This window comes from Cupressus sempervirens, chromosome 9 (assembly GCF_028749045.1).
Source record: "Cupressus sempervirens isolate cs-2001-9-10 chromosome 9, ASM2874904v1, whole genome shotgun sequence".
In the NCBI taxonomy this organism is placed as follows: domain Eukaryota; kingdom Viridiplantae; phylum Streptophyta; class Pinopsida; order Cupressales; family Cupressaceae; genus Cupressus; species Cupressus sempervirens.
In genome coordinates this window covers 785,584,740-785,607,724 of record NC_143126.1, presented here as the reverse complement: position 1 = coordinate 785,607,724, position 22,985 = coordinate 785,584,740, and the positions used below count along the sequence as shown (strand labels likewise).

The following is a 22,985-nucleotide window of genomic DNA, read 5'->3' as shown; positions in this document are numbered from 1 at the left end:
GCCCTTTCACTTCCTATATAAGACATTGATTTTATAATGTTGGCACTCCTTTCCTATGGTTTCTTTCTTCATTTTATTTATTTTATAATAAAAAGAATGAACCTCCAGCTTCCAGTGTAGGTATAACTTAATTTATTTTATCTTACTTAATATTAACCCATATTACATGTGCTGCAGATAAATTTGATATTAAAAACAAGTTGAATATCTCCAACATTCGTCTAGCCTCGAACACAAATTTTAGAAAAGAAAACCAAACAAAAATGAGAAACTGCAGCCCAAGCATTTGGAACACACAATTTGTTGTTTGTTTTTGGTTGGTGCTGATTGCCGGCTATCCCAGGTGATCCTGGAACAACTATCAAGGCAGAATGCAGATGGTGAGATTCGAAGAAATGAAACTTTGATATTAGTAAACTAGAAAGCAGCTGAATTTAGGTGAGGATAATTTAGCTTCTTATTCAATGGTGAAAGTCCTTTAATCAGTATCACAAAACAGTCTGCTATGACGCTAGTTGACAATCTTCATGCTTAAGTATAGACAAAGTTACTGACATTTGATATCTGTATCATACTGATTTCCAACTTTTCAGTTGATACCTGTTGTTAAGTTTTACCTAATTCTCATGATAGCTAATTAGCTGCCTGAGTTCTCAGACAAAAAAGTGGAGTCCTGCTCAGATATGTTACAAACCGATTGGTATCTAATAAATCACACAGCATTGAACAGTGTAACTATAGAGTGGAAACACCCAGGGCAGCGAGTGAGGAAGCTTGAAATCAGTAATTAAAAATTTTAAATTTAAAGTTAACAGCAATGTAGCCATGTCATTTCAACATATATTAAAAACACACCCAAGGCTACATTAATCTCAATTCTCAGCCAGTTAGAAGACTGATCTGTAGCTAAGACGGAATAATATTCATACCAGGAGCATAGGTAAAAGTAACATGTTATCTGAAAGAAGCATTCCTGTTAGGTCGGAGATACCTTTAATTGTTGATTAAGGGCAGAATTAATGTAATAATAGAGTTGATCCTCAGGATATAACAGTTTTTGGATTAAATTGTGTAAGATTTTAGCATCATTTTTTCAGATCACATGCTGCGATCAATCATCAGCATGAACAGAGCAAAGGGAGCATAATGCTGCTAAAATATTACATACAATTTAATCTAGAAACTGCTATATCTTGATATCTTGGATTGTGGAAATCTGTTGTCAGAATTGATGCTATCACTTGCATTGAGTCACACTTGAATTGAACTGCAGTTCACACCTATGAGGTGTTCCCATTTGCAAAGCCTGGTTGACTAATAACTTTCTTCATGTTTAGTAAATTTCCAATCATGGATTCTGCATGTTATCAGCCAATCAAGACAAGCCCTTAAACAAGTTGCCACCAATGAAGATATAAATATTGCAACTATGAGAACAGCATTTAGAGTGGGGTTAGTGTGTAATTGTCTATCCACTTGTAATTTGGTTTATCTCTCCCTGTTCTTCAGTCTCTCTCCTCTCATGCCTATCATTTCTTTGACCAACCTCCTTCCAATCCACAGAAGAAGTGACTTCTCTCACATTACTCTGATTGCTTGGCAAACCATCAGAAGTTCTTGGATGACGCCTCAATCGAAGAGCCAGATGACATGCAAATCCAAGAAAAACAGCAAAGATTGCTACTCCACTGATCACAAAAAGGTTTCTGAAGCTTTTGAGGCCAAGTTGCTTGGAATTGATGTCTGAAATTAAGCCATCTGCACCCAAGCATTCATCATGGATTTTCTGAAGTTTACCTCTCTCTGAAAGGTTCAAAATGGCTGTTGATATGTCAAATCTTAGTGGTGAACCCTTTTGGAAAGCCTGTAAACAGAAAAAGAAATAAAAAGGGAAATAATGCATTTCAGCATCTTGAGAAGATGTAGAAAATTAGACCAGAAATATGAAAAAAGCAATCCGTAGAGGTGTGATAAACATGGCAAGAAAAAGAACAAGTGAGAACATAAATTGAGTGAGTGCTTACAAATCCCCATCCATCTTTGGTGACTGGTTGACCGGCAATTTTAAAACCAGGGTGGTTTGATAAAAAGAGTTGGACAGTTGGAAGCTCTTCTATAATTGCTCCTATACCTCCTCTGCTTGGTCCTTCAGACAATGCTTTCGCATAATCCTCAGGAGAATCAAAAGGAATAAGTCTGGCTCGAGATATATTAAGCTCCTCTGACAAAAAGTTTCTAACAAAAGATCCTCTAAAATATCCTATTGGGAGATTGCTTGCTACCAAATCATCAATTCCTTCAACTGTGGACGAAAGCTGCTGCACTGTAAGGGATGAGGTCAAATTTGCCTTATAACTTGAACTGATGATTAAAACAACAAAAAGCCATATCACCAAAATTATCCGTCCAAGGCCACTCACAATTTTTCCTCCTGCATTAATACCATATTATTTTGCCTCAGATCATATTTGAAAAAGATATAGAAAGAAGAAAACAACTGGTGCTTTCATGTCAAACACAATGCAGGTCCGCTTTTCTTGTGTGCACTTACCACAAAATTCAACAAAAAGAAAATCTTTCAAATTGATTCCAGGAACTTGTTCAGTTAAAGTTCAAGAAAAACAAACACTGACCATGGTTGTCACTCATAATACTTAATAGAAGAGAGTTCACTGAAGAAAATCCAAGCAGAAGGATACATAACTTACTATGAATCAACAATATTGTTGAAATGGAGAACCTGCATCAAAACATTAAACAATGTAGTAAGATGTGTGTCGTTTTCATAATTCAAAAATAAAAACTGTTCTAGTAAATCCTTTGGCAAGCACTAATTTTAAAAATAAAAAAATATCATCTAAAAAAGCATCGAATAAAAAGCAATTGAAATATCATAGATACCACCCATCCCGCATTTAAACCTACAAATATTTTTTATGAGGAATTATTTCATTATCATATTTATATCAGAAGTTATTGATCCATATTTCATGATTTTTGAGACTCATTTACAACTGCAGAAAATATCTTTACATGTTTCTTTTAAGATAAAGCAAGTTTGAAGGCATTGGAAACGCTATATGCAAAATGCTGCCATAAAGATGCAGCTAACACTCAGAAAACACACGGAAACAGATTAACAACTAGGACACTAGCACAAACAAACCTCTACAAGTTAACGGACTACCTCGTTATACTTCAGGTTAAATGAGTAAAATGATGAAAATAAACATCACGTGGGAAAAGAATAAACATTGGATAAAAAGAAAGTGCAATCAGTGTAGTACTGATAATTCAATATTTGTTGACTTTGGCATGTTTTTCAATGATGTTAAAGGATAAGTCACTGTAGAATGGTGATAATGAAATGAGTATGGAAAGAAGGATGGTGTTCTCTTGGATATGAGATATTCTTGTCTACTTAAGGATTGTTCATGACTTTCAGAGGATTATTGATATTTATAATACTGTTGAATTGTTTGATCGAAGACGTATATCATGGGGTTTTGGTCCTTTCACTGAGGAATAACAGTATGCAGCTCAAAGAACAGAGCTCTTTGGGACCGGTATGAGACAGACATGAGGCCTTCAAAAGAAGAATCTCTTTGGAATTGCTTTTATACTTTGAGACTTGAATTTTAAAATGCATACTATACAACGTTTTTCTCTACATGTTACAGAGCAGACTGTCATTTAGTTCCAATGTTCAAAAGAATGTTAGTTTATATCCCCAAACGAAAATGGGAACTAGCTTTGCTTTAGAAAGGCAAGCAATGTTACATCCTTTGCATCCAGCACACTAGGAAATGTTTTGAGAACATTTTCGGAAGAATAGCTCAATTCTGAGCTGAACATAAAAAATATAACATGAATATTGACATCAGTGAAACGCCCTCCTTTTTGCTTTTACAAAGTGTGATCCTTCATGCAGATGTCTATGGGAATGGAGTCTTGGTACCAGTGGTCGTGGAGCTCTGCTATTCCGGTCAAAATCTCTGACACAAAAAAAGCTTGCGAAAAGAATGGTGTGGTTTTAAAGAACTGACAAATAATTCAGGAAGATTAAATTATGGCATTTAATCAGCATTGGCATCCAACAGGGGAAAGGTTTCTATCGGGCTGCAGAAAACTATGTTGAAACAGCGTTAATGACAAATGTTCAATGTCATCATTCATTTCTCTTTCCTTGAAGAATTTGTCGTGCTTGAAGCCATCTATTGAATGTAATAAGATATATATGTGTCACATTAAGAATATTCTACAGCCATCGTTCTTCTCGGATTTGGTTAGAGGCACAACTTGGAAAGACAAAGGCAGCATCTAAAGATTTGAATGGTATTGAAGTATAATCAGTTTGCTCTTCTAAGCCACATGTTTACTAAACTGCTTTATCTTTCCAAAAATTATTTCTAATCTAAAGATTTGAATGGTATTGAAGTATAATCAGTTTGTTCTTCTAAGCTGCGTGTGTACCAAACTGATTTATCTTTCCAAAGATTATTTCAAATCTATCATTGAATAAAGATCCATGCTGTTCAAGGAAATTGGACATAGTTTGTAACTGGATACGACTTCTTAACTATCCGCAGACACTTTATAAATGCATATCATTCAATGATCAATCACGAGTTTTATTGAATAATATTGTGAAGATATATATGACAAGAATGCTTATGTTTCATTAAATTTTATACCTGAGATGTAATGGGACAACTGATGAATTAAAGTTGTCTGCAAGGCGATGATCCAAAGAAGAAATGACAGAGGTAAGAAGAATCTTTGTAAAGTGGTCAAGAATCCTGTAAAGTTTCAAAAGTATGTTACAAAAGATTTATCATTTGCAGATAATAAAAGAGAGAATGCAGACTGTTAAATGTGATCAGAAGAACAGCTTGGGAACTGAATCTGAATGATGTCTCTGGGTTTGTCATATACTGTTGTTTGACTATGACAGATTACAAATCTTAGGTTTTTATACACAATAGCATATGAGGGTTTGTATGATGAATGAAGATCTGATTGCATGTTTGAAAACTGACAATGTAACTTGCTATTGTAATAAGAATCTAATTGTAACAGTGACCAAAGGACTAACAGATTGAAAGGTGAGATGTTGGCATGTTGGTCAGCCCGTTACAGGATTTGTCACGTTGAATGGAGTGTTTATCAAGTCACATGATTTTTCGCTTCTCTTGTAGAAATTTGACCTAAGGAATATGAACAAACACTTTGTACGAAAACTAATAAATCTGGTTTCACCAATAGCCTGATTTTCCGAAAAGATACACTTGTAAACAACTATGTAATATCAATCAAATTGCTTAATATTCAAGATGGCATTTTGTCAAATCTTGGCAAACATACTGCAATACATGGTAAATCTGTAGCTCCTTATTTTCTGATAAAGACATTCTTTCTTGCGATGTAAATCGTACATAGAGTTGACCTTATATGGTGCAATAAATATTCAGACTTGTATTCAACAATTACAAATATTGAAACTAAGAGATGGATTACTAATATTGACACCACCTGGTATAAATCACTGCCTCGACATTATAAATCCAAATTGATTTGCAGCTTGCCATGATGAAAGGAATTTGTCTAGGCTGCTAAGTCAACAACCTTTCTTCTGTTTCAAGCCCCGCATATGTCACCCTCAATAGCTCTCGTGGCTCCTCAATAAGACTGCAGCTGCCTTCATTAATTCCAACACTGATCTTTTTGGGCTGCAATATGGTTATTAGCTGTCCTTTAATCCTCTTCATACAATTTGAATTAAAAATACGATAAAGAACCGCAAGTTCATCATCGATAATCTCAATCATGACCTCCGAATGAATCCATAGGCAATTGCACAATTCATTGGATCTAGCACCAATTCAAAGCACCCAGAACTTGAAGAATTTAAAATTCTCCAAGCATAAAACTCTGAAACCCTTGTCTCAAATTCCCCTTCACAAAATTCAATAAATGCAAATGGTTCAATTTTTCGGTATTTGGGATTTATATATTTATCCTTCAAAAATTGACCAAGTAGCTTCACATTCACATATCACCTAAATTAAATGCATTAGCTTTTGATGTAGGTTGACTTTCATCATTAATAACTAATTTATTAAATTCCCCTTATCTAAGATGCTACTTAGCTTTCATTATAAATCATTAAATGATATTTTTCATTCATGTGCTTACATTGACTTAGGGAAACATTAAATTATTGGCCTCCTTTAATATTGTAATCATTTAATGCACTTTTGAAGTCAATTGGCCCCACTCATTAAATAATTTCATAATAACTTTTTATTGACTTTATCATTAATAAAGCGGCTTTATTAATGATAAATAATTTCAATGCATTGAATAAAGTCATTCCACTAAGCCAATTGATGAATGAGTCAACCACTAAATAGAACATGAGTCTAGGTACCTTGCTAGATATAGTAACTCCTTAAAATTGACTTGCTATAAATAGTAAGCCCCTAAATAACTGCTCCGGTCAATGGTGGCAAATCCCAACACTACCACCATCCTAATTAGGCACCCTAGTAAAGATAAAAATCTTGACTTTTCTTAAAGAGACATTAACTATTAATAGTAAGTGTTCCAAACTGAACCAAATGAAGAGCGATCTTTAACTGCCCTATTCTTTGAAATGGGAACTGACCTCTGGTATTGCCAATTCAGACCCTTTACCCAACTGACTTAGCCTATGCAAACCATTGATAGGCTAATCCAAACCACAAACCATGGTGAGCCAAAAAGGGGACATTACACACCTTGTGTGCCAATGAGAGAATTTCAAAAGTAGGAGAGCCAATAGGAAAATGCTTAGTCATCCAAAAACTAATCCTTATGAACGAGTATGCCTCTTTCTTTTGTAATTTTTATTTTAATTCTACTTTCTTATCCTTAGGAATTCCTCATTGTTTTTGGAACTCTTTCTCGTCAATGTCTTGACTTAGTAATACTCAAATTCTTTGCACTTGGATCTTTGTTTACAATTCCCTCTCTTTATCTCCATGGTGATCCTCTTAATTTGTGGTACTTAGTCATTTCCCTTGCTTGTGAATCTTGACATCGATCCTCTTGGAGTTGTTAACCCTCCGAACTTAATCTCTTTGAGCCAAGCCAAGCCCCCTTAATTGCTCAGGATTCCTAGTTATTCTCATCCTCACGGGGATCCTTCCCATTGAAATCGTCCCTAAACTTAGTCTTGATATTTTGACTTCCTTGGAGTGATTAGTTTCTCCATGTTGCTCATAGACTTGTAAATTTTCATGTCCTTAGTTGTTTGATGATGACAATCTTTCTCATTTGTAGACCTTTCCTCCTTGCATAATTTGATCTTCCTTGTGTGCTCAAGTTTTCCTCTCCCATTGTTTGGAATATCCTTGATACCTTTAACCACTACCTCCCTATGCTGGAATTACTTAGCTTTGATCCCTCAAATGGGTGAATTTTAGTCCCTAATAACTTGTCCTTGAATTGAATCCTATTTGATCCTTATGAAAAATTGATGTCAATAGGAACAAGTTGATCTCCCTATAAGATAGTCCTTATTCTTCAAGCATTTAATGTAACATCCCGATTTCCCGGGTCTTATTTAACAACTAACATCTCCAAAAAATATAGTTATTACTTCAATTTCATAGGAAGACAGTTATAATAGTCATGTTCATGTGAAAGAGATTTGCCGTTAAAAATAGTTAAGCAAAATTTCTTAACTTAAAACATCATCAATGAATTTACTATCGAAAATAAAATACACATACCATGGAATTTGAACCAAGAAATCATTGTAGGGATGCTTCTGCAACCACCCAAGTTAGTCCACATATACCACTATAACAAAAACAAACAACAAATACCATCCAATACCACTACATCGAAATTAAATGGTGATTACCATTAATTACCACTATATAAAATTTAGGGCATCATATACCACTGTAGCAATTTGAGCATCGATTACCATTAAATCATTTAGCGCTTCAATTACCTCTATATCAAGTAGGGCTCCTGATACCATTGATTCAGTTAGGGCTTCCAATACCACTGATTCAATTAGGGCTTCTGATACCACTGTATCTAGGGTTCCAATTACCACTAAATCACTTAGAGCTTCAGATACCACTGTATCATTCCTTTCCTTCTAATTACTTAACTATGGCAATAATTCAAGATTAGAAATATGTTCATATTCGATATTCATACCAATGAAAAACAATCCATAAATCTATCTCTCGCATCTAGGTGTAAAATAATTGTAACTATGAAATAACTCAATTAATCTTACCTTCTTGCATATACATCATAAAAGTGATATTACCTGTTTTTGACAAACAATTTATTGTATAGCTTACCTTTGTCTGTTGTTCGTCCAACAACTTGGAGAGAGGTGAAACATTGTCAGGGGCTTAACCACCCAACCTCAAACCTTAAACTTATTCCCCACACAATCTCTAACGAGAAAGGCCCTCCCTACTCAGAATAGGACTTGGAACATCTGTCATCTACGGAACAATCTTGGTATCTACACCACTCGACTTGACAACAGATTCCATTACTAGGACATGCATGAGCTATTAATTATTTATTCCCAATCTGATTTCATGATTTTATTTGCAAGATTAATATACACCTCTTCACAATTTCATGGCTATACAGCCAGTGAATCCCAGGTCTTTTGGTATATAATGACTAATGAGCAATCTACTCTTTTCATCTCTTCACCAATCATGGCTACACTGCCAGTGAATTCCAGGTGTTTCTTGGAAAAATGAGCAAGCTGCCCTTGGCATATTTTCTAAAAGGTTCATCAATTTGAATATCTTATCATGAACTGTGATAAAATAAATTATGTTCTTGAGTTCAATAACATACATCCAAGTTTAAATGTACTTAGAAACTCTTCCTTAAGAGATAATATTCCACTCCTTTTTATGATGATTCTGGAATTATGAGAATTGAGAAGGAATTCGTTAATAATGACATAGAATTATATAGTGATCATGGATTAGAAGAAAATTTCAGAACCTAACCGACTGCTATGGAAAATGAAATAAACATTGGTAAAATAGAATCTAAATTAATAACTCATGACCTGATAGGAATTCAAAGATGTATGAGAACTTGTAAATGGATTTGAATTAGTTTTCCTCCAATTGCTTGAAGATGTCTCTACAGTGAATATGGACTTCTATCCTCAGCAAGGATACCTGTATGGCAAGTTGCTCGAACAAAGCTTTACAAATAATATTGCAGGAATTCATCACAATAGAACTATGAAATTTGTATGAATAAGGTGGAAGTATTTATGGGTAAGGTTGTAAATCGCTGCCAACTGGAAGTCAGGTGTTATGGAATATGATCCCATCTCTTTCAATGCATTTATCTCTGCTTCTTGGCCGGGTACTTGCATGGCAAGGAAATGGAATTCAGACAAGCTTACAAATCGACTACAAGGGTAATTTCACAGAAGCAAACAATGGTAAAATGTATCGATCGAGTGTTAAGGAGACAAGGAAAATTCCAGAAACAAACAATAGAAGAAATCGGGATTATTGCAGAGGTTATTTTTCAATGTCTCTCCCATAGCAAGGCAGTCGAATTAATATAAAGACGTCTGACTTCCAAACTCAGCTTTAGTTTAAATGAAAGAGTCGTGCCTTCTTGGCTTCCACCGTTTTTAAAAGATTATATGCCCATTCGAATTCTAAGTATTAAATCAATTGGAGAAAGAGAGGGAAAAGAAAATAAAAAGGTTGGAAGAGAAGTTGGAAAGATCACAAGACCATTCGAATTGTCAAATATTAAATTGACTTATCTTGCCAAGTGTTATTGTTTAAAAGCAAAGAATATTAAATTGAAAAGAATAGAGTTGGAAGATTATAGTTCGAATATTATTATAATCTTATATGTACATGTAAACATCACCTTATTAAATTATTAAATTGTAATGGTGCCAAATCATTTTTATATTATATGCACATATATAAATATTTATTAAAATAATATGATGAAAGATAAATTAAAATCCTTTGAGATACGTTTTATATTTTAACCCAATTATTTTCTCAATTTATTTATTTAAATAGCTCATGCGAGTCCCACAGTTGTATCTTGTTTCAAGTCACTAGGTCCTCAACGCATTTGCCCAATGATGGTGATGCTCCTACCTAATTCTTTTCTAATAATGCTTCCACATGTTTCCTATAAGGAAATTCTTCGTAATTAAATTATAAATTATTTAATCATAAATAATCATAATGGTTAACCATCTTCTCAATTCCATGAATTCGTGACAAATGATCAACTAACTTGTTATCTTCATTTTGAAATTATAACGACTAACCATCTTACCATTTTCACAAGATCATAACAAATTAAGCTACCAACTAACTTCATGTGAACCTCAATGGCTATATTTTAAATTAGGTCAAAATTTGGGATGTAACATTTAATCAAGTGGAAAGTTTCCTTGAGAAGGGGACACATGAATGTCCCTGAATTTAAACTTGAGTTTTTCCTCCATCTTCTTGTGATCACATCCTTGCAACTATCCCTTCCTTTGATGCGAATATGATTCTTGGAAGGTACAAAGCTCAAAGTGCAATGTCCCCAATTTTGTCAAAATCAAAGTTTCAGGGATTAGCCTATTATTTTGATCCTCATAGGCTAATTATTGTGGATAGAGGGTCTTCTATGGTAGTGGCTTGGCTTGGGAGGGTCTTATCTTCTCCACATCTCAGTAAGCTACAGGTCGGTCTTTGTTTGGCTTAGATCAAACTTCATTGAGGTTTAGTTTTGAGTACTTACTATTTGTGGTAACTTGTGTTGATCGAGATGGACCCTTTCTATTTTTAAAAAGTGCATTTGGTCACATGGAGAAATAATAGGTATTACTCCTATTTCAAACGACATATTTAAATAATGAGTATTTTGGGAGTTATTATATTTTTTAGTGGCTAAATTATTATTAATCAATAAATGGCTTATTATAAAGTTATAGTTTAACTTTATAATTTCACTTAAGTTGAGAGTTGAGTTATCATTGGAAAGTGACATTTATTAATTAGTTAAGCCAAGTCAGGTGAGAGAATCTAATGGAAGCTTCTAATTAATGTTGTGTGGTGAAGCTTCTTGAGTGAAGTTACATTTTGGCAACAAAAGGGAATCTGGAGGTTATCAATACAAGATCATTTCATTGGGAAAAGCATACTTGGATATTTTATTTTATTTTGATTCCTTTGTGGCTTTTTCTAAGTTCTGATTTTTGCGCCCTTGTTGAATTATAAGGGTCTAAATTCTGAGTTGTTCCATTAGATCTACAGATGAAGTATTCTAGATTCGAATTTGAGAGTTATTCTGGAATTGCTTTGCAAATAGTTGTTGGGGTAAAGTTACTTGGTAATATCTCCTACTGTTCATACTATATCTAGAGAGAAGAATAATTTTGGGAATTTGTTTGGTATTGTTGTTAAAGGAAGCTAGTGATTTCCTTGAAGGCTTATGTTTCATATTATAGCAGCAGTGTTCTTATTTGGAACTGTATTTTATACTACAAGGTGGTGAGTCCAATCATATACCCACGTCACTTGCAAGAGGCCTGAATTCTTCATTACAAGTGGTTGTGTATTTAAATCTGGACGGATATCAGGTTCTTCATAATTATATTTGTGTTCATAATTCCAATTGCCATCACTCACGATAGCAATCAAATTTGAATTCAATAAAGGTGGATGTTAGTGCAAATGATAGTTAAGTTTCGGCATTGAAGTTCAACATAATCGGTTGCATCATGAGTTATGATTTTTGTGTTCAAACTATTTTAGAATTCCATATATGTATGTTTTGAATGCAACTACAATAGAGACTTTTCATAATATTGAGTTAGCTTGCAAAGTGTTTGTCAAAATGCCAAATTTCTTGAATTTGTCAAAGTTATAACCAGCTAAGGGTTATTATAGTAGTATTAGAGTTTGTTTGCAAAGTGCTTGATGAAATGTCAAACAACTGAATTATAAAAGAATTTGGTGTTTGATGAAGTTATAACCAGTTGGAGTTATTACAATGGTACCAAAGCGGTTTCCTGCTAGCCTACAGGAATTGGGCTCAATTATTATTTTAGTTGGTGCTTACTTCTGAGATTGTCAAATTAGTTTTGTGATTGGTTTAGTGACAGGAGATTCATTCGAGGTAGATATTTTACTCGCTGAGGATGTACTTCTCTGCCTAGGGATGGAGAATCCGAGATACAAGGTATTGTAAAACAATCAAATGATGCAGTTGTTGGCATGAGTCCCCATGATTATGAATTCGATGGTGATAAGATGATAGTGGGAGTAGGAGCATGCGATGATATAGTCATATCGACATTGGTGGCTACCTACGTCGATTGAGCCATCTATGGAGGAATTTAGCGATATGAATGCAGTTGTTGATGTGTGTTCTAATAATGGTGCACATGTTGATGATTATGAGTTTTCATCAACTGCAAATTCGGTTCAGTGTTCTGTTGCGGCAATTAGTGTTGTTCCTGTGTCCATATATTTTGATGTGGCTACACCTATTGTTGATGCAATTGGCATGAGTGCATATGGTTCACCTATAGCTACATCTTTTTCAATGCATGCTGATGATGATCAGGATTTCAGTCCAATATATATTATGTGGGTGGATACAGGGAAGAAGAGGTTGCATAGATCTTCTACGGAGTTGCCTTTTGGTGACATTCTAACTTCTACATCATCAGCACAAGTTTTGGGTGCTATGCTGCAGGACATGTTGATGGTCCTAATGATATTGGCATATAGTTGATTTAGTGTTGACGGTAATGCCATTTACTTCTTCATTTGAGATCCAGGTGGAGGTTAGAGTTTGTGTTACCGGATTGCTTGAGGACAAGCAACCTCAAGGAGGGAGGACTGTAATGTCCCCAATTTTCTCGGCATCAGAGTTTTAGGGATTAGCCTATTACTATGATCCTCGTGGGCTAATTATTGTGGATAGAGGGTCTTCTGTGGCAGTGGCTTGGCTTGGGAGGGTCTTATCTTCTCCACATCGCAATAAGCTACAAGTTGGTCTTTGTTTGGCTCAGGTCGGACGTCATTTGGGCTTAATTTTGTGTACTTACTATTTGTGGTAAGTTGGTGTTGATCAAGATAGGCCCTTTCTAATTTTGGAAAATGCATTTGGTCACATGAAGAAATAAAAGGTATGACTCCTATTTCAGACAGCATATTTAAATGATGAGTATTTTGAAAGTTATTATATTTTTTAGTGGCTGAATTATTATTAATTAATAAATGGCTTATTATAAAGTTGTAATTTAACTTTATAATTTCACTTAAGTTGAGAGTTGAGTTATCATTGGAAAGTGTCATTTATTAATTAGTTAAGCCAAGTCAAGTGAGAGAATCTAATGGAAGCTTCTAATTAATGTTGTGTGGTGAAGTTTCTTGAGTGAAGTTACATTTTGGCAACAAAAGGGAATCTGGAGGTTATAAATAGAAACTCATTTCATTGGGAAAAACATGCTTAGATATTTTATTTGTTTTTGATGCCTTTGTGGCTTTTTCTAAGTCTGATTTTTGTGCCCTTGCTGAAGTATAAGGGTCTGAATTCTAAGTTGTTCCATTGGATCTACAGCTGAAATATTGTAGATTCAAATCTAAGTTATTATGGAATTGCTTTGCAAATAGTTGCTGAGGTAAAGCTATTTGCTAATATCTCCTACTGTTCATATTGTATCTAGGGAGAAGAATAATTTGGGAATTTGTTTGACATTGTTGCTAGAGGAAGCCAGTGATTTGCTTAAAGGCTTATGTTTCATATTATAGCAGCAATGGTCTTATTTGGATAATATGAAACATAAGACCACTGCTGCTATAATATGAAACATAAGACCACTGCTGTATTTAATCTGGTGAGCGATAGCAATCAAATTTGAATTCAATAAAGGTGGATGTTAGTGCAAATGATAGTTAAGTTTCAGCATTGAAGTTCAACATAATTGGTTGCATCATGAGTTATGATTTTTGTGTTCAAACTATTTTAGAATTCCATATATGTGTGTTTAGAATGCAACTACAATAGAGACTTTTCATAATATTGAGTTAGCTTGCAGAGTGTTTGTCAAAATGCCAAATTTCTTGAATTTGTCGAAGTTATAACTAGCTGAGGGTTATTACAGTGGTATCAGAGCTTGCTTGCAAAACGCTTGATGAAATGACGAACAACTGAATTATAAAAGAATTTGGTGTTTGATGAAGTTATAACCGGTTGGGGTTATTATAGTGGTATCAAAGCAATTTCCTGCTAGCCTGCAGGAATTGGGCTCAGTTATTATTTTGGTCGGTGCTTACTTCTGAGATTGTCAAATTATTTTTGTGATTGGTTTAGTGACATGGATGGTGACAGGAGATTCATTCCAAGTAGAGATTATACTCACTGAGGACATACTTCTTTGCCTAGGGATGGAGAATCTGAGATACAAGGTATTGTAAAACAGACAAATGATGCAGTTGTTGGCATGAGTCCCCAAGATTATGCATTCGATGGTGATGAGATGATAGTGGGAGTAGGAGCATGCGATGATACATTCATATCGGCATTGGCAGCTACTTCTGCGCCGATTGAGCCATCTATGGAGGAATTTAGTAATATGCATGCAATTGTTGATGTGTGTTCTGATGATGGCGCACATGTTGATGATTATGAGTTTTCATCAACTGCAAATTCAATTCAGTTTTCTGTTGCAGCAATTATTGTTGTTCTTGTGTCCATATATTTTGATGTGGCTACACCTAATGTTGATACAATTGGCATGAGTGGATATGGTTTACCTGTAGCTACATCTTTTTCAATGCTTGTTGGTGATGATCAAGATTCCAGTCCAATATATATTATGTGGGTGGATATAGGGAAGAAGAGGTTGCATAGATCTTCTACGGAGTTGCCTACTAGTGACATTCTGACTTCTACATCATCAGCACAAGTTTTGGGTGCTATGTTGCAGGACATGTTGATGGCCCTAATGATATTGGCATACAATTGGTTCGATGTTAACGGGGATGGCATGTACTTCTTGATTTGGGATCCAAGTGGAGGTTAGAGTTCATTTTGTTGCCGGATTGCTTGAGGACAAGCAATCTCAGGGAAGGAGGACTGTAATGTCCCCAATTTTCTCAGCATCAGAGTTTCAAGGATTAGCCTATTATTGTGATCCTCATAGGCTAATTATTGTGGATAGAGGGTCTTCTATGGCAGTGGCTTGGCTTGGGAGGGTCTTATCTCCTTCACATCTCAGTAAGCTACAAGTTGGTCTTCGTTTGGCTTAGGTCAGACTTCATTTGGGCTTACTTTTGTGTACTTACTATTTGTTGTAAGTTGGTGTTGATCGAAATGAGCCCTTTCTATTTTTGGAAAGTGCATTTGGTCACATGGAGAAATAATAGGTATGACACCTATTTCAGACAAAATATTTAAATGATGAGTATTTTGGCAGTTATTAAAATTTTTAGTGGTCAAATTATTATTAATTAATAAATGGCTTATTATAAACTTATAATTTAACTTTATAATTTCACTTAAGTTGAGAGTTGAGTTATCATTGAAATGTATCATTTATTAATTAGTTAAGCCAAGTCAAGTGAGAGAATCTAATGGAAGCTTCTAATTAATGTTGTGTGGTGAAGTTTTTTGAGTGAAGTTAAATTTTGGCAACAAAAGGGAATCTGGAGGTTATAAATACAAATTCATTTCATTGGGAAATGCATGCTTAGATATTTTATTTTTTGATGCCTTTGTGGCTTTTTCTGAGTTCTGATTTTTGTGCCCTTGTGGAAGTATAGGGGTCTGAATTCTGAGTTGTTCCATTGGATCTACAGCTGAAATATTTTACATTCGAATCTGAGTTATTATGGAATTGCGTTGCAAATAGTTGCTGAGGTAAATCTATTTGTTAATATCTCCTACTGTTGATACTGTATCTAGGGAGAAGAACAGTTTTCGGAATTTGTTTGGCATTGTTGTTAAAGGAAGCTAGTGATTTGCTTAAAGGCTTATGTTATTATAGCAGCAGTGGTCTTATTTGGGACTGTATTTTATACTGCAAGGTGGTGAGTCCATTTGTATACCCACGTCACTTGTAGGAGGTTTGAATTCTTCATTATAAGTGGTTGCGTATTTAAATATGGACGGATATCAGGTTCTTCATAATTATATTTGTGTTTGTAATTCCAATTGCCATCACTCACAATAGCAATCAAATTTGAATTCAATAAAGGCAGATGTTATTGCAAATGATATTTAAGTTTCAGTATTGAAGTTCAACATAGTTGGTTACATCATAAGTTATGATTTTTGTGTTTAAACTATTTTAAAATTCCATATATGTGTGTTCTGAATGCAACTACAACAGAGACTTTTCATAATATTGAGTTAGCTTGCAAAGTGTTTGTCAAAATGCCAAATTTCTTGAATTTGTCAAAGTTATAACCAGCTGAGGGTTATTACAGTGGTATCAGAGCTTACTTGCAAAGTGTTTGACGAAATGTCAAACAATTGAATTATAAAAAAATTTGGTGTTTGATGAAGTTATAACCGGTTGGGGTATTACACAAAGTTAGTTTAGCATAATGGAATAAATAAAGGAACTGATTTCAGACGTTTCAAACCATTATTTTTATCCTTAAATTCAAATCCAAGACTTAGAAAATTTACACTTATTGGCTGCAAATGAAACGTATAATTGAACAAAGTTCAAAAACAATACAATAATGAGAAAATTGATCCCTAATTGCCCCAAACCTACAAATAAAATCAAAGTTTTTAAGTCATAACGTTCAACAAATTTATGATGACAGGATCTGGAAACTAAGTTTGTAGACCAAGTTAGGAGGACCTCAGGAATACCAATGTCACAAAGTCTCTAAGAAAGGGCCCACAATGATTTTGTGTCAAAGGCTTTGCGGAAGTCAAAAAAAAAGCAATAAACCTTGACGAGTGATGACTTGCCTCCTCAATGATAGCACATATAGTCAAAATATGGTTCATAGTCTAGTAATCTTGTCTGAAACCGGTCTGCCCCTAGCACGAGTGTGATGCTGATCTAGCTCCCTACAGAGGAGAATCTTAAGAATTGTGGCATAGAGATTTGAATAAGTGTGTCTGACCATAATTGTCTTGTGATTAATGGGGTTGGAGGTAGGCCACACCTTGTGGATTAGATGGATGACGTGATATATTAGAAGAAAGCACAATCATGACTATAGCAAGTACAAAGGCTGCAACAACAAATAATAACATAAATAAGATACTATGAATCCTTACAAGAGCTCGTCAGTCATTCTTGTGATCTATAGGTCAAATATGACACCTTTAAATCCTCCCTCAAGCTTTGCAAGAAGTTTTTGATGTCAATTCAAAGGGTTTCTATCCTTTGGTTGATCAAACCAAAAGGTTTTCATCCTCTACTATAAACTGGAGGGTTACATCCATAATCTTCCATGCTACACAATACATGCTTTGTGTGATCTCTGGTAGAATTTCGAAAGGAAATTGTCAAATGAATGGTCCATCGTGCATCCAACCAAAGATTAGAAGAAGATTCATAGTCAAGACTCAAAACAAAGTTCCTACCCAAAAAAACAATTGAGAAGTTATGACAATCCAAGGGTCACAACCTCCAACCATCAAATTAAATGGATTATGGCTATTTACCAACATAAATGTCTTAAGTGTTAGCCAGTAGGGTTGTCGTTGCACCAAAAGTTCGATCTATCAATGCTCGATACAACCACTAGATTTATGCAAGACATAGGAGCCTATTAAACTATGTCACAAATCTAGTAAGGGATATTGGCCCACTGCCAAATATCCCCCTCCTAACATTACTCGTCGCAGCCTTCAAGGATCTGAACCTGTGACCAAGCTAGGCTAAGGTTGTTGTTGCACCAAAAGATCTAACTATCAATGCCTGATACAACCACTAGAATTATAGAAGACACAGAAGGTTGTTAAACCATGCCACGAATCCAGCAAGGGACACTGGCCCACTACCAACATTAAGTACAATCAAATCCACTTTACAAAATGTTGATAGCATTTTCTTAGGCGGAAAAACACTCTTCAAAGAGTTGTGGTTTCAAAACAACCCATTAATAGTGGTCAAGTTATGTAAAGAGGGAGATGAAATGAATAAAACAAAGCATTAAAGTTGGAGTTTGGGGGTAGGGTTGATGACAGAGGCATGGTGATGAGGAAAAACCCAAAACTTCAATAGGAATAAAGGAAAAAGTGGGGTTTAACAAAACGGTATGGCAGGATGGCCATGCCCAAAACCCTAACAAAAGGCTCATACATAGAGACTTGAATACAAAATCACAGAAAATCAGAGAAAATAAAGAACAAAACGGCTGAAAAGACCAAATTTGGCTGATCAAAGAAAACGGAATGAACCTCAATTTGCTAGAGGAATTTATTGAAGAGGAGACATGATAATGGATTATTGTTGCTAATTATTGCTAGAGACAAAAATATATCAGATACAATAGTTGTATGAGAAAATTATTATTATACTTTGCAACAAATGAAATATTTGACAGTTGTTACTGTAGTTGAAGTTGACATAAGACTAACACCAGGAATGATCCTCTGTTGGTGGAGCTACTCTTCTGAAGAAGTCAAGAATAACATTAGGTTTCTAGGACTTGAAACAATAAGTGACATTTGTAGCAGAATTTGTTCACAATCAGGGGATAAAGAAAAAAGTATATTAAATTCTACTAGAAGAAATGAACTGTTGCAATGTTGATCAACTCAAAATTTCTCAGCTAAATAACAGAGAAAAGATTATTCTGATATTCTCTGAATGTAATGAGGAATGAATAGGTTGAAATTCGGTATCTCAGTGCACTTCTGAAGACTATTGAAATCCCTGTTCTGGATGAACTCTTTATGCAAGGTATAGATGTTTTCACTCTATAATTTGTAGAAATTATTGAAACATCCAGAAATGAAATAGTGAAGCTACATATGAATCCTAAAGCACAAGAAGCTGTACCCACAGTTGCAATCAATCATTTGATGTCAATACATATGTTTCCAAGAGATCCCATCATCCAAGAGAAGGCCCTTGCTCAATGCATTTTTGCAAAATTATCTACATGTTCCTAGCATCTAGAGTACAAATAAATGAATTTTCCTTTGAAGACAAGCTAAGTTGCTAGTTCGAGATTCGGATTCAAAATTCATTCAATTTTTTGAGGGGGTGGGTTTGAGTTTGTTCTGAATTCAATCATACAAAAATATTTGAAAAACAATGTGCGTGAGCATGTGTATGTATAGTCAAGCAAGATAGCAAAATACACCACCATATATATTAATGTTTTAGTCCATATGACATATGTTTACCAATTTGGCCTCTTTAGTGGTCTATTTTGGGGTTGGAGGGTCGGATTGACTAAAATAGATCCAAAAAAAATTTTAAAAGGTCAAGATAATCCATATTTTTGCCAAAATTGGTCTACGTTCGGCCACAGATTTGCAAATTCACCATAAAAACAACAAAAAATTTGCCAGGTTCATCTGACAGAATTTGGGCAGACTTTGAAGGTACAAAGCAGACTTTTGCAAGAATATGATAAGGACCAGACTTTTGCAAGAACCGGACAAGACTTTGAGGTTGCTAGGGAAATATTTGGTAACATAGAAGACAAGTCATTTAGACCTGCCTTTGCTCTTATTCTGAGTAGAAGAAAAAACGGTGCTTAAGCTATGCGCAATTGCCAACAAATGCCCTTTGATCCTCCATCACACCCCCAATCAGCAGTAAAATCCTGGAATAAAATGCTTCTCTATAAATATGTTCCCACCCACCGGAAAAAGTGCTCAAGCTATGTGCAATTTCTTACAAAAGCCCTGTCACCCTCCACCAAAGCCCCCATCAACAGTAAACCCTGGAAAACATGTTGTCCTATATATATCTGTCCATACCCTTGTGTGAGAACGATGCGGAGCATTTAATCTAAAAGTTCCACCCACATTCAGTTGGTTGGGTGACTGCTCAGCCATTTTAGGACATCTACATAACCATTTTTAGTCTTTTGTTCTACTATCGCTCGACTGATCTTTATACTTAACAACTGTCAAGTAATTTGCTATTTCTAGCTTTTGGTTGAGTTTTTCTAGGAAACTTTTTAGTGAGCTGGGTAGTTGGGGAGAGTGAGTGAGATTAGAGGGTTGATGGGGAAATGTATAAGGGTCAGGAAAACTGTATGAGTTTGGCAGAGAAACTCCCTACATAAAGGAAGTTTTGTATCTTCATAAGACTCCTCACTTCCCTGAGGCTATTCAATAGGAAACTGAAAACAACCGATGAATTCTGTCACTGATTCAAATGTAGATTTCAACCAAATCTTGATCGCTCTACACACAATACTTGTTTTCTTCAAGAATTGTATCATTTGTAATGTTAAATCAAACAGATCGAGGAACCAAATGCTTCCACTGTCATCTTCCTTTACTGGTGCCTCATCCATCATTATAAAAACATTTTGAGTTTAAGGAGGGCGATTTAGCTGCAATATGTTGAGATTATATTCAAACTTCACCTTGATAGTTTTGCACATTCCCCAAATACCATACTCCTGTATTTGAGACAATGATATTCTTCTTATCCCCTAAATCTATTAACTCATCTAATAAGAAATAAAATAGCCCTTCATTCATAATCTGTACATTAAGAGCCCGGTTCTTCTCAATTTGCCGAATTTTAGGTTGCTATAAATATTTTATCTATCGGATTCCTCCAGCCATGGAAGTTTCTAGTAATTTAAATCATTTATCTACAACAATTTGTCTCGTGCACTGTACAAGTTTATGGGAACAGAATTGGTCTGTCCTCTTTCATTTCCAATAAATGAGAATTAGGATTTTTCTTTCATAGGGAAGAGTTTTTTCATTCAACCTCATAGAAGTTTGAATCCATCTGCATCTAAGAAATAGAAACCTTTGCCAATTCTCTGATAGGATTGCCCAATCAGTTATGGCCAACAAACGGGAATAACTTCAATTCCCCTGCACTTTAGGCTTTGCTACACCTAGGCAGGTAAACCTTCACCTCGAATCTGATCTCCTTGTTCAAAGCATTTATATAGCGAATTTAAACTTGGTGAATCCTTAGGTTGGCAAAATCTTTTAAAACTTGTTTTAAATGTCATTTGTACAAATGCTTTTAATATTTTTTTGTGAAATGAATGTTATTTGAATGGAAGGAATAATGTTTATGAATTATGGATATGAGAGAATATTGAACTTCAAGACTTCAAACCTTAACTAATTTTCTTAACATAAAATGTAGACCAATCCCTTATTCCACCTTGGGAGAATAGAGTCAAACTTCTTCAGGTTCTTATGTACAACCTTGAGAGACAATATTATACCATCCACCACTTTATAGGCTAAAACTTCAATTGGAAACACAAATCCTAGTCTAATTGAATATAATTTCTTTGGAAAACCAATTAGACAAAATTCCCATAGACAACATTTCGTATGCAAATTTTGATAATCAAAGAGTTGTATTAAAATCAAACTTCTTCACTGTTAGCAGCAATTGATTTAAAATCAATAATAACAGAGGACATATCTAAACAAAATATTTGAACTTCAATTTTCAAGACAAATAACTAATAAGAAAAACAGGACTCTTGCATTAAAATTATAAAATGAGTACATATGGTCTTTACTTATTTTCAATAGTCAGCATATCCAAATTACAAATAATTTTTTATTCCTCCATTTTCTTTAATATCTCCTTTTTTGCTCTAGTTATAATATTTCTGAGTTGGCTTTTGCAAATATTATATCTTTTATTTATATAATTTCAATCCAAATCAGAAGATGTGACCTTTAGCCAAAAACGTCTCTTATTTACATCGCATCTTTCCATTAATTGTTTTCTCTCAATTTATTTTGGATTAGTATAACTTCCTTTTAATCTTTCAAGTCCACGATATGACATGTGTGATTTAGACTTTAGAAGCCACAATGTAAGGTGAATGTATGTCTTCGCAGAGACTTGTTTGTATCTTCTTTTGATGATGTCTTTGTGCTGTATGCCAAGATGCTCCCAAAATACTTCATTTTGTTGAGGGTGATACTTCATTTTGAACTCCACCACACAAATAACTATCTGCCCATTATTATTCCTGCTCGTAAGTCACCAGTAGGTTTTCTCGCTCTTCGATAGTTTATAGGACCTGACAAATATTAAAATAAATATTAATGCCAAGGCTATCGTTGACTGAAACCCATGGTGCAATTTGATCATTAATGCTGACGGCTCATTCCTTTTAATCGCTCAAAGTATATAATTTCTCCGTGAATGGTATCCTTGTGCAGTGCATGCCTTCTGATTTATGGCAGACGTATTTTTTCTTTACCACACATTATCTCTATTATTTCATGCTTGAGGATTGATTTTATTTGTTCATAATTAACTATATTGGAGTTGTCGGGCTTTATCTTCTTGCTGCAGATATAAAGACTTGAAAGGGTATAAGCTCATTGATCAACGTCCATACTTGCAAGTAAGAAGACCGCTCGTTGGGTCCTATAACGTTCTATGTCTCTGCAAATGCAGATACAAACATATCTAATCCAGTCTCAATAGGAAACTGAAAACAATCAATGAAGTCCGTCACTAATTCAAACATAGATTTCAACCAAGTCTTGATCACTCTACAAACAAAACTTTTTTTCTTCATGAATCGAATCATTTGTAATGTTGAATCAAACCAATCGAGGAACCAAATGCTTCCACCACCATCTTCCTTTACTGGTGCCTCATCCATCATTACAAAAGCCTTTGGAGTTTAAGGAGACCGATTCAGCTGCAATATTCTGGGATTATATACAGACTTCATCTTGATAATAATTTTCAGCGACTTTATCCAACTACTGATTGCTTCAGGCAA

The 22,985-nt window shown here is 34.7% G+C and overlaps 1 protein-coding gene across 1 annotated transcript in view; it reads right to left on the bottom strand.

The window, feature by feature from the left end:
• Positions 1–765: 765 nt before the first annotated feature.
• LOC149541069 (glutamate receptor 3.4-like) overlaps positions 766–22,985 on the bottom strand; it is a 64,840-nt gene continuing 42,620 nt past the window's right edge. Inside the window, exons 4-6 of the mRNA XM_089802061.1 lie at positions 2,709–2,740; positions 2,025–2,431; positions 766–1,864 (exon numbers count right to left, since the gene is read on the bottom strand). Coding sequence (XP_089658187.1) covers positions 1,469–1,864; positions 2,025–2,431; positions 2,709–2,740 — 835 coding nt within the window. The 3' untranslated portion in view covers positions 766–1,468. The remainder of the gene's footprint in view (positions 1,865–2,024; positions 2,432–2,708; positions 2,741–22,985) is intronic.